Source organism: Amblyomma americanum, chromosome 1, assembly GCF_052857255.1.
Source record: "Amblyomma americanum isolate KBUSLIRL-KWMA chromosome 1, ASM5285725v1, whole genome shotgun sequence".
Lineage (NCBI taxonomy): Eukaryota > Metazoa > Arthropoda > Arachnida > Ixodida > Ixodidae > Amblyomma > Amblyomma americanum.
The window spans coordinates 246,537,182-246,553,111 of NC_135497.1; the positions used below are offsets into that span (position 1 = coordinate 246,537,182).

The 15,930-nt window shown below is 43.9% G+C and overlaps 1 protein-coding gene across 4 annotated transcripts in view; it reads right to left on the reverse strand.

Moving 5' to 3' along the window:
• Positions 1–15,930, reverse strand: part of Mps1 (dual specificity protein kinase monopolar spindle 1) — a 95,905-nt gene that overhangs the window by 31,182 nt on the left and 48,793 nt on the right. For all 4 annotated transcript variants that reach the window (XM_077648891.1, XM_077648890.1, XM_077648889.1 and 1 more), the window contains 4 exons: positions 11,461–11,665; positions 9,504–9,813; positions 4,567–4,639; positions 2,410–2,566 (listed from right to left, as the gene is read on the reverse strand). In XM_077648891.1, the coding sequence (XP_077505017.1) occupies positions 2,410–2,566; positions 4,567–4,639; positions 9,504–9,813; positions 11,461–11,665 (745 nt within the window). The remainder of the gene's footprint in view (positions 1–2,409; positions 2,567–4,566; positions 4,640–9,503; positions 9,814–11,460; positions 11,666–15,930) is intronic.

The window sequence follows — 15,930 nt, forward strand, 5'->3', positions numbered from 1 at the left end:
GCGCAGAGTCATCATCCATTTTTCTTACATACCGTTCTTGGCATATAGTGACTTTTGTGCTGAATTTAGAACAGAACCAGTGAGTACTTGTCAAAAGTTCTTAAAAAGTTTTTAAGGAAAGAAAACTATTGGGAGCTTAAGTCAACTTTAGGGTGGAATGAGATAGCACTAATTTCACAACTGCAGCAGCTTCTGTTGCAACTTTTGTGTGCGTTTCTTTGCAATTGTCGGTCCACCAAACACCATATTCATATGCTAGATGCAGTAGCAGGCATCCGCTATGCTGTGATGGTGCCAATATTTGCATGCATGCTCATGTAATTTTCGCACGTTTTTTTCTTTAGGGCTTCAAAAGGAGGGGCGCACAAATTACGCAAAGATCTTGCAAACACGTCCTAAAAAACTACACAGAGGTCATAACCCACATATATACTGTATATTGCTGCCTAGACATTGACTTTTCAACTCGCACCCTTAATGGCAAAAAAAAAGTTGACTCCAAATATAAGGTTCATGCATAACCCCTCCCGTCCCATCCCGTGTTATGCAGTTCCCCATGGGATGGCATGATGGCCTGTGCACAGCTCAAAGCAATAAGCATGCGACGATACAATTGCAAAGCCAGCAGTAGGAGGCAAATGGACGAAAATAGAACAATGGCCTCTCGTGCGGCCCAGCTGACCAGCGGAAAACTGAACAGCAATCTGTTTGGTAATTGCGAATTCTGGCAGGTGATGGAGGTTACCGGAAGTTTGCTCTCGCAACTGTTTATCCGGGAAAGTGACCGCCAGCACGAGCGAGCCGGGCAAATGGCAAGCAAATAGTCCCTTTGCCACTCTCACCTTTTGCAGCTGCACATGCCGACGCAGCCGCGCCAATTTTTCCAAGCCTGCCTTGCATGCATATGCATGTATGCTGGCAGTCTGGCGCAACAAGGAGCATAAAATATGCATGCAAAAGTTTATCTTTATATACTTGGATAATAAATTATGGGTGCACAAATTACACAAGGGCACATATTACGTGAGTAAACGGGTACCTATCATTTTTTTTCCATTTTTCAATCTAGGTTGCTGTCTAGGTCACTCACAACTCTGTGGTCACCTCCACCTGCCACGATGGGCAGGTTGTGACGATTTCATAAGATAATGTGACCTCTCTCAACTAATCAGCGAATTTCATGACATGGGACATCAGCAAGGTTTTGCTGTGACAACAAGTCTAATGCTATCACATTAAAAATGTACTGGAGGTGCTGACAATGATTCGAGATTTCTTTGGGAAAAAAAAAAAATCCTGAGCTCTGAACAGGTGTTTGAATAGCCGTTCATTACAAAAGATGTCTAAGGTCCATTGAAGACTAGTATACATAGGTATGTCCACCAACAGCGCACTGCCCTGCAACACAGCCAAAACAACAGCTAAACTCATGAGGAACAGGCAATGCAAAAGGTATTCACCCTGAAATACTTCCACTGGCTACGAAGGCATTTTACAATGGCTGTGGCTGAATGTACACCTGCAGTTGAATGTTTATGGAAGACAATATTAGAGAGAAAAATATTAACAGAACAGCTGCACTTATATATGAATCTTGGAAAAGATATTAGCTGCTCAAATGTGATTGTGCAAATTACACAGTGCACCATTAACTCTCGAGCAATATGCCTGGGATGCAAAGAAATATTTCTTCGCCAGAGTCGCCTTCCATGAACTTTGAGAGCCCTTACACAAAGGTGTTATTTCAACCTTTAGCGACAATGAAACTGGGTGCTGGATCACGACACTGAACTGCCTTTTTTTTTATTTAACTGGAGATTTCAAAATTGAAAACAGGAACCCTCATAGAACACCAGTTCAAAAATGTTCCATGAATGGCAGGCATGCTGGGACCTGGGACATGCTAGGACATGTCCAGATGGGACTACTATGTATGTGGTGAACATCAATTAGAAGTTGAGAATTTGCAGCTATGACTGAGCCAGTCCAACAAATTGTAGATAAAAGCATGGGCTTCCAACTGCTGCAAAGGCTTTACTCCAAGCAGGTATGTGTAAATGAAAGGTACTGCACAAAAATTAAAGTAGGGCTGGCTGATGAAGAAACATGGACATTTGCCACTGATGGAACATGCAGTGCACACCACATTCGTGGAGCTTTGCTCTGCTTGCCCGCTATACAGAACAATTATGTAGCCTACTTTTTCAGACTGCGAAAATCCCATCCTGCCTGTTCCACTACCTGCTTTCTATGATAGCACTTTTTAGCTGCCAAGATACTAACTCCCATTCCTTTAGCGCATAAGTACTGTCACCACAGAAGTTGATCCCGTCTCCCATGCAATAGTTTTCTCTCATCCAATGCGAAAGAAATGAAAGAAAATATAAAATGTATGAAAGTAGGCCTTACTAGTCATACAGGCGGACGACCCGTTCACAGTCACGCAATGACTTCAAGATGGCCACCTCGTTCATGTACGCTTGCACAACCACTGGCTGAACACCTGACATGCTCACAAGCTTCACTGCACAGAGCTTCTTGCGGTAGGTGAGCATCATGAAAACCTGCACACAATTTGTATAGCGCAAACAAGTTGACTGACTTCTTCACATTTCATCATGTAAAGGAGAAATAGTGAGCAAACTATGACTGGGCATAAAATATACCGGTGCCGGGGCCAAACATGACCAAAAAGATTATAGCATTTTCCAATTTGTTGTGGCTATTGAAACAAGGACAACAAGGCAGAAAGCCCCATGCAATAATTGCAGGCAGCCAGGTAAACAATGGGTGGCAAAAATTTATGAACAGAATAACATTTCTAAAGGTAGGGTTGTGTACCACTTTGCCTTTTAAAACCTAAGTAGCCCTAGTGGCAAGGAACAAAATGCTCTTCATCGGCACAGATTCTGACTACTTTGTGACCTGACAATGCTTCAATAGTATCTGCAAACAAATTAAAAAAAGTTTCTACCTGCCACAAATGCGCATACAGATACTTGTGCATTGTTTCAAAGGTAAGCAGCACAGTAATTACTACTTCATAATACCGAGTCACAGCGATTAGCAACCAACCCTCAGTTCAAGCTCCAATTACTGGAGCAAATTAAGAACATCATTTACATTTTATAAACAGCACTGCATTTTATGAAAGAAGAAGTGTGACATGGAAAAGGGAAGCCCTATGCAGCATCTGAGGCCATCACAAAATGCTTACAGATGCTACTGGTGAGTTATCATTCAGACCAACTTATAGAGTAGTAAAACTCAATTTAGAACCACTTTGGATCACGTAGGAATGATATTCAGAGTATTGCTATTTGAAGCACAGTGAAGCACCAAAAGATCAAATTTGAAGAAATATCACAGTGTCAATAAGCACAGTTCTTGAAACTACGGTACACCTGCAGAGGTTCAGCCTGCCTTCCAGCTTTTGTCGAAAAACGCACTTTTATGACGACGGTTTGGTTTTAATGGCACAAGGGCAGCCAGGGGCAAACAACGCCATGCCACAAGGTATTTCGATCTACTGAAGGCAGGGTTAGAGACCCATTTCCCAACCATTTCTTCCGAGCAAAGCAGAGCACCAGGCCATCCTTCAGTGTTCACACATTTCTAGCTCACGACTGTTTCACACACTTTCAATCATAATCAATGGTTCGACGAAAGTTCGTCTGGTCAGGCATTGTATTAAAGAAAAAGGAATGCGGTCACTGACCATGTCATGAAATTCAAAGACGTTTCGGAACCTCGTACGGGTTCCTTGATCACCGTGATCAAGGAACCCGTACGAGGTTCCGAAACGTCTTTGAATTTCATGACATGGTCAGTGACCGCATTCCTTTTTCTTTAACACTTTCAATCACAAGCTTGTCTGCTTACTTCATGAACACTGTAGCATAGTTACTTCTCGTACAAAGCCTTGATCTCAATGCTCTTGTCTCTTCTCAAATTATCGAGAAAAATAGTAGCATGGGCAACTGAAAGAGTAAAACTAAATTGCAATGGTTTTCGGTAGCTCAAAACTGCACAGAGGCAAAAAACATTGCAGTGTGTTCGGCATTTCAGCCTTAAGGGAACACAAAGAAAATATGGTAATCATGTTACTCATTTATGATTCCTAAAAGCTCCATGTAAATTAACCAAACTGAACTAAAACAAGTACAGCAAATTTAATTATAACTAGTACAATTTAACTATACTTCACTTTTCCTGCCACGTTCATAGTGGTAACTACGGGCAAGTCGAAATTCCACAGTGGTTCGTTAAGTACTGTCTCAAAAACTATTCCAACAATACTAGACACATATGTGATGCAAGAGGCATGGCCCATGTTGCCTGAAAACAGGGGCTGCACTTCAAACACGAAGCTGGATTACAGCAACAGAGCACCAACCAGTGAGTGAGCAGTAGAAGTCAATTCACTCACTGCCTGCTTGCCTACCTGAAAATTTCCCTTGCCTGCAATAAAAGCCAGCAAGGCCACCTTCCTTTCATCAACATCTTTGCATTGCAATCATGGCAGAAGAGAGAAACTGCTAACACCATACACAGCCATGTCTTACCTGCTAGATCCACCTCTCCCAATAAGGTTTAGCACTTGGTACCTATTTCCATTTATTTCTGTGTGATAATTCCCCTGTAAAAACAAAAGAGAATTGGACACCTCACACTATAAACATTTGTAAAAAGTGGTTTTGAGCAAGTCTCACACAGAGTACAAATTTGATTAAAATAAAAACTCAACTATAAACCACAGCAAAAGAAAATAAAGAATAGCTTGAGTGGCGTCAGCACGGGAATAGACACAAACACATGAAAGACTAAGCACATAGCTGACTGAGTCATATGTTTGTGCCTACAGTCTTGTCAGAACAAATTCCTTTACACAATATTTTTAGGCCAGTTTTTACTACCCTGACGTGCTATCTGTGAGATTAAGTTATTTTTTTATTCATTTTTTTGCTATAGCAGCATGTCCAGTAAGCAAGACCTAAAAAGTAGGGGTGTGTGAATAATACTTTTTCACAACTGAATCGAACACAGTTAAACCTCAATTTAACAAAGTCTGTAAAATCCAGTTTATTGCAACAGAAATTTCACTACATAAAAATTTGCCTCCCAGCATGCAAAGAAAATGCATTGCAGATCACTTAAGGAAAAAATACATTGTGTTGAAAGTGGTCCTTTACTTCTGTTCACCATCTACAACGGCGTTGCACGCTGTCAGTATGCCTATCGCGATTGCATTGTTTGTAGTGCGAGCTCACAAGGTACCTCAGCACATCACACCACTGCACCGTCTTAAGTTTTATCGTCTTAAGTTTTATCGTCATCCTCTTGCAATGGCCTGAGCCTACCGCTAAAAAAATTGAAAATTGGTTTTGAGGAAAGGAAATGGTGCAGTAACTGTTTCACATATCTCGGTGGACACCCGAACCATGCCTTAAGGAAGGGATAAAGGAGGGAGCCAGAGAAGAAAGGAAGCAAAGAATGCCGTAGGATAATTTCAACCACCTGGGGATCTTTAACCTGCCCAGACATCCCACAGCACACAGGTACGTTTTGTGTTTCACCTCCATCGAAATGCGGCAGCCGTGGTCGGGTTCGAGCAAGGGTACTCCAGCTCAGTAATCGAGTGCCATAACCACTTAGCCACTGTGGCAACGCAACAGATTCAATTGCTGCCACTACTGCACTCTTGTGGGAAGAAAGTAGGGAAACAGAGGAAGGAAGGCCTTTAGTGGCGGTAGCCATTCTTGCAGTGGGTCATCCCGGCTCTTCCCCACCAATCTTTTACACCATGTCAGCGAGAGCAAGAGTGAGAAGAGTGTCCTCCAATCAACAACCAATGAAATGAAATCAGGCCCATCTCGCATATCATTTTCCGACTGCAGGTGTGAGTATATGAACCTTTGTGCAAGTGTGCACATAGCCCGAGTGGGAAGCAAGGTTGCCAGGTGTGGAGCTCGAAGACTGGCTTCATAGCTAACGGGTGTATAGACAGCAGTGATCCTTCCAGCCCTTTTACCAAGCTTCAGGAATCTATGAACGCGATAAATGCGGTTCACCGCCTTTGACTGCAGAAAGCATGAGTGCACTGCATTCAGTACTGATTCTGGGCAAAATAGAGAGTGCTGAGAGCTGGTCTCGCAGGCTGTGCCGACACTCATGTCAGCCTTAACCATACTACCCCAGATGGCACAGTAGGTGGCATACTCACCAGTATGATCACCATTATTTTTTCATCTGTCTCTGTGGTCCACATCCACCAGACTGGTGGAGCCCACTTTCATGTTACATCATTACATACATATCGTTACATCGTTACAAAGAGGATTTCATTAAATTGAAATTCAATACACCGAGGTTTTAACTGTACAAATAGGCTAGCTTCACTACCGAATCAAATACAAATAATTTCGTTAAAATCAAATAAAATACAAACTGAATAATGACAGAATCAAATCGAATACAAATTGAGTATTTGTGTGAAAGTTCACTACACGTGCAAATATCCACACAAAACAAATATTCATGTGAAATAGCAAAGCACTAGCAGCGGCACAATAAGACACAGATGGTTAAACCTGTAAATGTTGAAAAATTTAACACTAACCTCCACCAGTACACACGCAACATGAAGGCAATATATTAACTCTATTTACATCATGTCATATGCACAGGAAAATTAACCTTTGCTAGAGGTGATGACAACGAACAAACCAGTGCCTTATCTCAGTTGATGAGAGAGTCAAGAAAAAGCCATGGCCTCCGATATTGAACATGAAGGTAGGGTTTGTTAAACATGGCTGAACACTGCAGTGTCGCCAAATCTTGAAGGCCATATGTATGAGCATTATGAACATAGCCACATGAATGGACTGCATCATGACACTGAACCCTTCCTCCAGCACAGAGCAATCGTGGCAGCCTGCTGTGCAGCATTGAGTAGGCCCTGCTTATGAAACAGTCGTAGAAAAAATTAGTGTGCCCCATTCCAAATTTCGTGATCCGAAAACTATTCAAAAATGTGGCTATGGATTTGATTTGTCTGAAATAATTCAGAACATGCACTATTTGATTCAATCAGCTAATTGGACAAAAGGATATTCGATTTGCTATTTGCAAATTTCAAATATTCACACACCCCTACAAAAAAGGCAGCATCAAGATCTTCACAGTATTCGCAATTTTTTTCTTTTGCAACAAAACACAAGAGAGAACGAACATTGAATGCTTTTTTGATTGTCCCTTTAAGGGAGGGTGCAACCTTCAAACCATGAAAAATGGCCAAAAAGTATGTTTTTTTGTAGCAATAGCTACACTACGCCAGCCCCTTCGCGAGGTCAGCGTGGCTGCGCGCTGAGCCGTGGCACCGCCGCTCCCACCAGCTGTGCGCATGCGCGAAGTGAAGTAAGTCATAGCCCGCAGCTGGTGTGCGCGCCGCACGCCTCGCCGCCCGTCTCGTCAGTTGTGTGCATGCGCGGAGTGACATCAGAGCACGCAGCTGGTGTGCGCGCCACGCGCCTACATTACGCTAGCATTTCGAGCCTTCAGCGTGGCCACGGCACCCCCGTGCCAAGTGGGGGAGGAGTAGAGAGGGGGAGAGGGTAAATCCACGTTCAGGAACGAAGATGAAGGAATGCCCAGCGAAACGCAGTGGCAAAAGACTGACTTTGCAATTCGACTGAGCGAGTTGCACTCGGCCAGCTGTAACTATCGCATCACTCCAGGTTTAACCAGAGCTAAAACACAGTTATATTTTTAAATTATGCTTGCTCATAGCCTCATTTTCTATACTATCCCGAAGTTTCTTTGCTGAAATCCACTAGGAAGCATATACTCTAAAGATATTCTTTTGTGAACTGCGGTGGCTCTGCATATCGGGGAAATGCTCGAAAGATAGAAGTTTCTTTATTCCAATTTTTTGACACGACACTCACCTTGTGCAGCTTATTTCTTTCTTAATGTTTTATCTATTTTGACCCAGTTTGTTATCTTACACTCAAAGAATTATACTATATTCAATGACAATCTTCGTTTTTATTTTGATGGATTGTAGATTTTTGGTGTGACATCTAACTGCTTTGGCAAATAAAAAAAAAAATCTCGTTTGGAAAAAAAAATTTAAGATAGTCATCAAGCATAGCATGCATTGAGAAATGCAGTGAAAGCTAAACCAATCTTCTAATACATTCTGTCAAACCTACAGGCTTTCCACAAAGCCTAGAGGAGAAAAAAATTGTACAAACAAATGTTCTTTAGATAGTATGATGCTGAAATTTTGTGCACTGACGTTTGAAAGAGTTTACTAAAATGAGGAAAACATTATCGAAGTTTATTAAAAAAATATGAAAGTTGGTGCTGAAAGCCATGGTGCCCATTAATGCACTGCCCACATCCACATTTTTTTTTTTGAAACCACAACAGCAAACCAGAATGAAATATAAGTGTGCTAAATTAAAACCTTGCAGCTAGCATGGCACTAGGCTCTTTACATACAATTGTAAGAAAGAGGTATATCTATCAGTATCATGCTAAGACACATAAGGTTCTAAAAAGAAGCTCTAACTAACGTGGCATTCAATTTTCTAAATGTGGCGAGGAAGATGGGGGAAGGGCACAGCAAACCATTAGGCAGGACTTTGTGGCAGGATCTTTTTTGGTGATTATTTTTAGAAGCACAGTCCATAACAGCATGATAAGAGCCTCCTTGCAGCCATTATTTCAATGATGAAATCATTTTGAAAGTATAGCACGTAACACTGCAAACAAATACTTCTTAGAAAAGGGGCTGAGATTCCACCTAGACACTGCAACAGCAGCTTTGTTTTTATCCTAGCATTTCATTTTACAAAGAAAAAAATACCAAAAGAAAGGTCAAAGAATAAATAAAACACAGCCAGAGCTAGCAAAATATGAGATGTTCTGAAGTTACAGAGAACAGCTGTAGGTTCAGCTGCTGCTGGCAGCATTTACAGCTTTTGTCAAAAGTCTAGAGTCCAAAAGGTTTGCTTCCAAGCCAAGTAGGGGGTTTTAAAGGACCCACAGATGTCCTAAGCTTCACAGGGACAAAGACAACAGTCCCCTCACCTTCAAGAGATTCGGAACACTGGCGATGCATAATGTGCCACACAGCATTGCCCTTCTGAGAAGAAAACCCCTTGGGCTCCTTACTTTTGACACAAGGCATACAGGGTCACTCACTTCTACAGCAAGCACAGAAGCTCATAATGGAGCTACATAACAGCTCCACAGATGTCCACATTATAATACACATGCAAGGACCACACAAACAGACAGCTCCCCATGCTGCTTGCTCATTAGTTCGCAAGTATCTAACATATGGTGCATTCATGCTCACCTAGAAGTGGTGACTAGTACTTTTCTGCAACAATGTAATCTCCAAACTCGAGCTGGTTCCAACAGCTTTCAAATCATAAATGCTGCCTTGCACTCAAAGGTTTACAAGCAACCTACGATGACCCATGCATACGCACCACAGGTGGATCAGAATCCTGCAGCAGGCTTAACAGGCTCCTCCTCTGTGAACCAGGAAGAACTTCGTTGGCTCCAGAGAGCCGGCTGCGCAGGCTGCCATTCTGACCCACGGCAGCGGCCTTGCCAACCTTCCTATCTGCAGCCACTGATGGCACATGTTCTGCAGAATTCTCAGCAATGGCAGGTTCTCTCGTTTCTCGGGCCGAGGTTCTCGGGGGGCAATACGATGAATGCCTTTGCCTGCCACTTTGTTGGGCATGTGCAGCCTGCGGTGGCTTCGCTTGTGCACATGTTCTAGCAGCAGACAAGCTGAAAGGCAAAAAGTGTGCTACAGCACAATCTGGTTACTACACACATGTAGAGATAGAAAGTTCCAATTAGGACATGTGTTTTCCTGCAGAGGTTAATTTTCAAGGGCCGTCTTATGAGGTGCAGTGTACACATCCGACAACCCCCTAAAGCCTGAACTACACTGGGTAACGAGCCCCAAATGCAGTGCTTACTCATTAAAAATTCGATTTACTTGATTCATCAGCACTGACCTATGCTTGGTGAGCACACTTTAAATTAGCTGCAAACCAAAACCAGCACCCATGGTGCTTATTCATGGGCCATAGCAGGGACAATCCAACCCACTAACTCATGACTTTTTTTCTAATACAGCTCGGGCTTCCAGAAGATTTCATTCCCCATTTCTCGTTCCTACAGTGTGGCCATTTGTGCTGGACAAGTGTGCTAGAAAAGCCAGCACAGGGTTAATGCATGGCAATGAAGCAGAGCTGATCTACATAATGGGTCAGAAATGCCAAATACTAGTCGCTCTTGCGGTCAGCAAATGCGAACTCATTCTCAAGGCATGCAACTCAAGCAAACTGATGTCTGTCAAATCCTTGACTACACAATGCATTAAACGTGTCAGTGCTCCACAGTATTAGGCTACCACACTGTGTCAGCCACAGCACTACACATGCGCTTGAACACAAATTATGTGGCACTATCAACATAATACCCAAGAACCACATGATGCGCAGTTCCTTACCTACCATTGTAGATAAAATCTGGGTTTTACATGAGCCATACTATCGTGCGATGGCTGAATGTACTTAACTGCAGCATAAGGTGAACTAAGCCTGACGTCTACGGATACATTACTGCTGCTTGAGATAAAGCTTGAAGGCAACCATTTGGCAAAGCCAAATTAAAATGAATCAGTGGTGCCACTGCAATGATGCCTGTGGAGCTCTTAAGCCACATGCAGCGCGACTGTTCATAGCTTTCGAAACCACTAGAATAAAATGTTTCCAATACCTTGGGCTTGTCAAGAACGCAAATGTGTAGACACAAAATCTGTGGCTGAAGTTTTCTAACCAAGAATGGGAAAGGAAAGTATTCAATTGATGAGAGCTGGAAACCTAATACACACTAAAAATTAGTTAACAGCAGACATAAATTTTGAACTGAGATTTTCATTGCTAAAGAGCTCTATAAGGCCTTCCTTAGTAAATAAAAGCATTTTCCACACTATTACTCTCAATTAAATACTACAAGTAAGGCAAGCCCAAAGCACATACACCACCCACCCAAGCAATGGAATATATGTTAGTACTTACTATGCCAACGGTAGCATTAAAGACCACTTTTCACCAACAAAATTTGTTAATATGTCCTACAACACACTAGCACCCTCATTTACAGGTACAGAAAACCACGTTAATTCTACCCCTTTTAATTCAGAAATTCTGAATGCCGGATCACACATAGCAAACGCCTGCAAGTCTATGGTGTCGGACACTCGTTAATTTGGATGCTGCTCCGTTTCTACGTACGTGATCTTTCACATACACAAAATCTAATGAAGTACATGTACTTTGTATGGTTTGCAGAAAAGGCAGTGATGAATGTCACATTATTCATTACACTAGCACATAGTCTAAAGGTATTTGTACCCGAAAGTACCTTTTTGATGACTGCTGCCATGACTGTTGCTTAGAGTGTGCCACAGTTCTCTGACTGGAAGGGGGCATCTTAGAAGCACTTCTTTCAAAAGTCGAGCTTCGGAGAAGAGAATTTTTTGGTGGAGACTTTTTCAGGGGAGTGTTCCTGCTTGGACATCGTTCCAGACGAGAGCCCCTCGGAGGTTCAGCAGGTACCGGCTGATCACCTGAAGCAACATAAATAAGGCATGAATAGGCATATTTCTGCTCAAAACCACGTGTACCTGTACTGTACTGTACTGTGCATTGGTACACGAGAGCACTGAAAGATAAAATTGGCCAAGGCACCAGGCCCGCATTTTCTTCATTGTAAGTGCCAATACAAAGGCCTTTCACGTGAAACGCAGTGACAAAGGAGCCATCAAAGGACATTCGACCAATTATAATGTACCGCACATCAAGAGGAATCCACAAGGTACACATTGATTGTTCTGAGCCCATGGCACATGCCTGAGCTACTCCTCAGACAGATGAGGCGCCAGGTGCAAGCACAGTGGAACCCTATACAGTTGATCCTGGATATATATCAAACTACTGTTTGTACCAAACAGTCAGAACATCCCCTTGAAAATCCCATGCAAAGGTATAGCACTGCTGCTCGCTTTTATCAAACTTCCATTTACTGGAACATTCAACATATCGAACAACCCTATGTCCCTGCAAGTGGCATTTTTCATAGCGTCATTCCTGCCATTATTTTCATGCGTGAAGACAGGTCAGCTGTGCACCATTTTTTTTAATTGAAGAACGTTTATTTCCAGACATATAGGAAATGGGCCTCCGGCAAAAAGCTACAAGGGTAGCTTAAGAGGTGCTCGAGGCCCAGTGAAGGCAGGGCAGCAGAAACATGTGCACATTCAAGGCAACCATACATACAGTCGGCGACACCTGAAATTAGGACACCTGATTTTTCGGGCTTTTTCGCGGCTCCGCGACATGGCCCATACAGCCAATGCATAAGAGCGCTTGAAATTTCTGACGCGCTGGAACTGACTGCTCGATTTTTCGGACGTTGTTCGCACTCGCCGCCATATACCTTATTTACTCGCGTAATGAACCCACTTTTCTTCCAGGAAAGTTGCAATCAGTTTGGGGGGAGGGTTCACTATGCGGGAAAGAAGTTTTAACAGATTTTTTTGGAAGGGTCGATATTTCATATACCTCTGTCCATCCGTCCTTCCTTCATCAACAAACGCGCGCGGTCGGATGGCCGGCCGTGTTCGCGCCGCTGCTGTTAAGCATCTTTCACTTGGACGTGCCGGCCATTCCCATCGAGATAACGCGAACATGCTCAGCACCAACCCTGAAGGTGAGGCGCGCGTTTTTTACACGAGGTAAAAAAAAAAAAAAACAGCACGGTGATGAGTGCCTAATGCGAATGACTATGCCTTGGCGCCCTGCCAAGTTCGACCCGCGCTCTCCCCCTCCTGCCGGCCACCCCCCTGGCAGGAGCTCTCCTCAAAAAATAAACAAGTGGTGTTATCGGCGGCGTGCAGCATCTTAGCGCGCTGTGCACCCCCCCCTCCCCCCCTCCCTCTGGCAGGAGCTCTCCTAAAAAGATAAACAAGTGATGTTATCGGCGGCCGTGAGCATCTATCTCGGCGTACTGCCAAGGCCTGCACTGCGAACGGTGCGAAAACTGAGGAACCAGAAAAAGCCAAAGGCTGAAAAACAAAAAAAAGGAAATTCTGACAGACTAAAGTGGGGGTGGGTTCATTTTGCGAGCACGTCCATTACGCGAGTAAATACGGTAATGCACACAGTGGAACCTCATTAATTCAAACAGCAGGAAAGATCGAAAATTTGATCAAACAAAACTAATTTCAAGCCTTCCAACTTGAGATGCTGAAATTCCGCGCGAGTCGGCACATCGCGCCTGCGTGGTTTTGAATTGGTACAGTACACGTTCTTGAATTTCTTCCGCCACACGAACTTGAACAGTAGTCAGAGTTCGCGGGACTCATCTGTGCCGAGTCATTCGTCCTGGATACGGAAAGAGGAAGTGCGTGGGAGGCGTATGGCTCCACGGAAGCGGCGTGCGCGGGAGGAAATGATGGTGCATTTCAAAGCAAGGTCAGCGTACCCGGGGCAAAACGCACTGCAACCCTGACTTTTCTATCGTAAAACCGTAAAGTACTGGCGTTTCGACGACAGGCAAGATGCCTCTCATTATACGCAAGCCATTGCAGAGCGCATATCGCCGGATACGATGCCGATTTCGGCTCTAGTACCTAGGCCTAATGCCAAAGGCCAACTCTGACGGAGCACTAGCTTTGGCTGTTCCTCGGTTCTAATTGTTTCGCCATCTTCGCGTTCTCGTTGCAGGCCCATCGTACTACGGGCGCAGCCTAGTTCCCGCAGCGGCGCGTTCGCTTTCCCATTTATGGCGCGCTCACACTTGGACATTCGGCGGCGAGAGCGAGCGGAATCCGCTTCCGCGGCAGAGATTCCACCGAAATACCCAGCGGAAAGGCCGATTGGTCCAGGACCGAATTCTGCCGCCGGAAAAAAATCCGCCGAATCTCGTCAGCCAATAGGAAGGCGAGTACCTGCGGCGACAAACATGGCGGCGCCCTTCGATGCAGGACGCCTCGCTTCGGAATGGATTCGTCGCTGTTACTGCATTTTTCAGCATGTTCACAGGCCATAAAAGAGCCAGCGGTCTTTCGCTTTATCTTATCTCGCCCATAAGAAAACGTTTGAGCGATAAATTTGCTTTAATTTTTTTTTCGGGTGACTATTCTTCCCCTTTTAGGCTTAAGAGGGGCGTCGAGTTTTTGACAGCAATGGCTCCTGTCCTAACCACCAGATGGCGCCACTGGGCGTTTAAAAAGTGAGAATGTTAGAAATGTCGTAACGTCTGACAAAATAGCTGCATTTAGCGTACGCAAGTGTGCATAAGGTTTTGGTGTGTAGACAGCATCGATTAACCTCCTGCCACATCTGTGTACGCCGTGAGCCGACGGCACACAGACGATGAGCGGCCACGCCGTGGCCAGGAAGTGTGAACGAGACAGCATTTCGGCGGCCGCGGATTCCGCTCGCTCTCGCCACCGAACGTCCAAATGTGAACGCGCAATTAGACTATCCCAACCCGTACGTTCATCGGCGACATGCCACGGGCAGCATAGCTAGGCCGAGCTCATGAAAGCGGTCACCATCCTCATCCGTGCACATGTCGCGCGGCGAAATTTAGTTATGAGGAGCTTTAGAATATGAGCAATACAACTGACGCCTTCCTCGGGCATATTGGTAATAAGTTCGGGATTTTTTTCGGTGAAATCTGATTTTCCGGACTGCCTGATTTTTCGGTCGTTTTCGCGGTCCCTAGAGAGTTCGAAACAACAATCGTCGACTGTATAGAGAATGAAACTGTGTAGTATGAAAAACAGCAAAAACATGAGAAATACTTGCGCTCGTGAATCAAACAAACTAAAATGACAGTTATTAACAGTGGCAACGTGGCTGAAGCTCAAGAATAGTACTCATGGCAAAGCTCACCTAGGCAAAGAACAGAAAAGAGTGTGCAGCACTGATGAAATATAATACTTAATGGGGGCGGTAAAGATGTCTGGGTTATTTATGCTGTGATGATTTAGTGTGTACGGTAAGACAAAACAAAGGCTCTGATTTCTGTATAACGTCCTAGTTCGAGGAACATCCCATTTTTGTTTGCTTCTGATATGAAAGCGTTTCTCATCTGGCTTAAGTCCAGAAAGATTCTTCAGGAAGCCGGAGGAGCATTAAGAAAGCGTTTCTCATATGGCTAAAGTCCAGCAAGATTCTTCAGGAAGTCGGAGGAGCATTGTGGTGAGAATCTAAAACAGTGCAACAGGAGATACTCAAACGTGGTATGCACACGGTGGATCCTATATTGTGGAAATAAAGTTTCTGTGTGGGCAGTGTAACCACCAGCAATCAGTCTAACTGCTTTCTTTTGGAGACCAAGTATGATGTTTAGATCTTTTTTGGATGTTGTACCTCAAACAAGGTGACAGTAGTTTATGTATGACTGAAATATAGTGTGGTAAATAAGAAGCTTGGGCTTAGAAAATTTGTCCCAAAGTCTCAAGAGGAACCCTACAGATCTAGTAAGCTTACTTTCGATATGCATTTTATGGTCAGACCATCTAACGAGAGAGTCAAAAACAATGCCGAGCAATTTAAACTTGTCCACAATTTCAATGATGTTATTTTCTAGCTTCAGGATATTGTGTTTACACTAACATCCAATCCAGGCTAAGGGGCCGAAAAAGACAGCTTTGGTCTGCTGCTGGCTGCGCTAGTGTCGAAGCATGTGAAGAGGTGAACATGGGTGCATGAGGGCAGCCTTCGAACTCTCGTACTAATTTTCCAAGCGACATCGCTGTCATGCAGAAAAGGTAACTTTCGGTGCACAACTTATCATGCGGCAAAGCCAACCTAACTGACA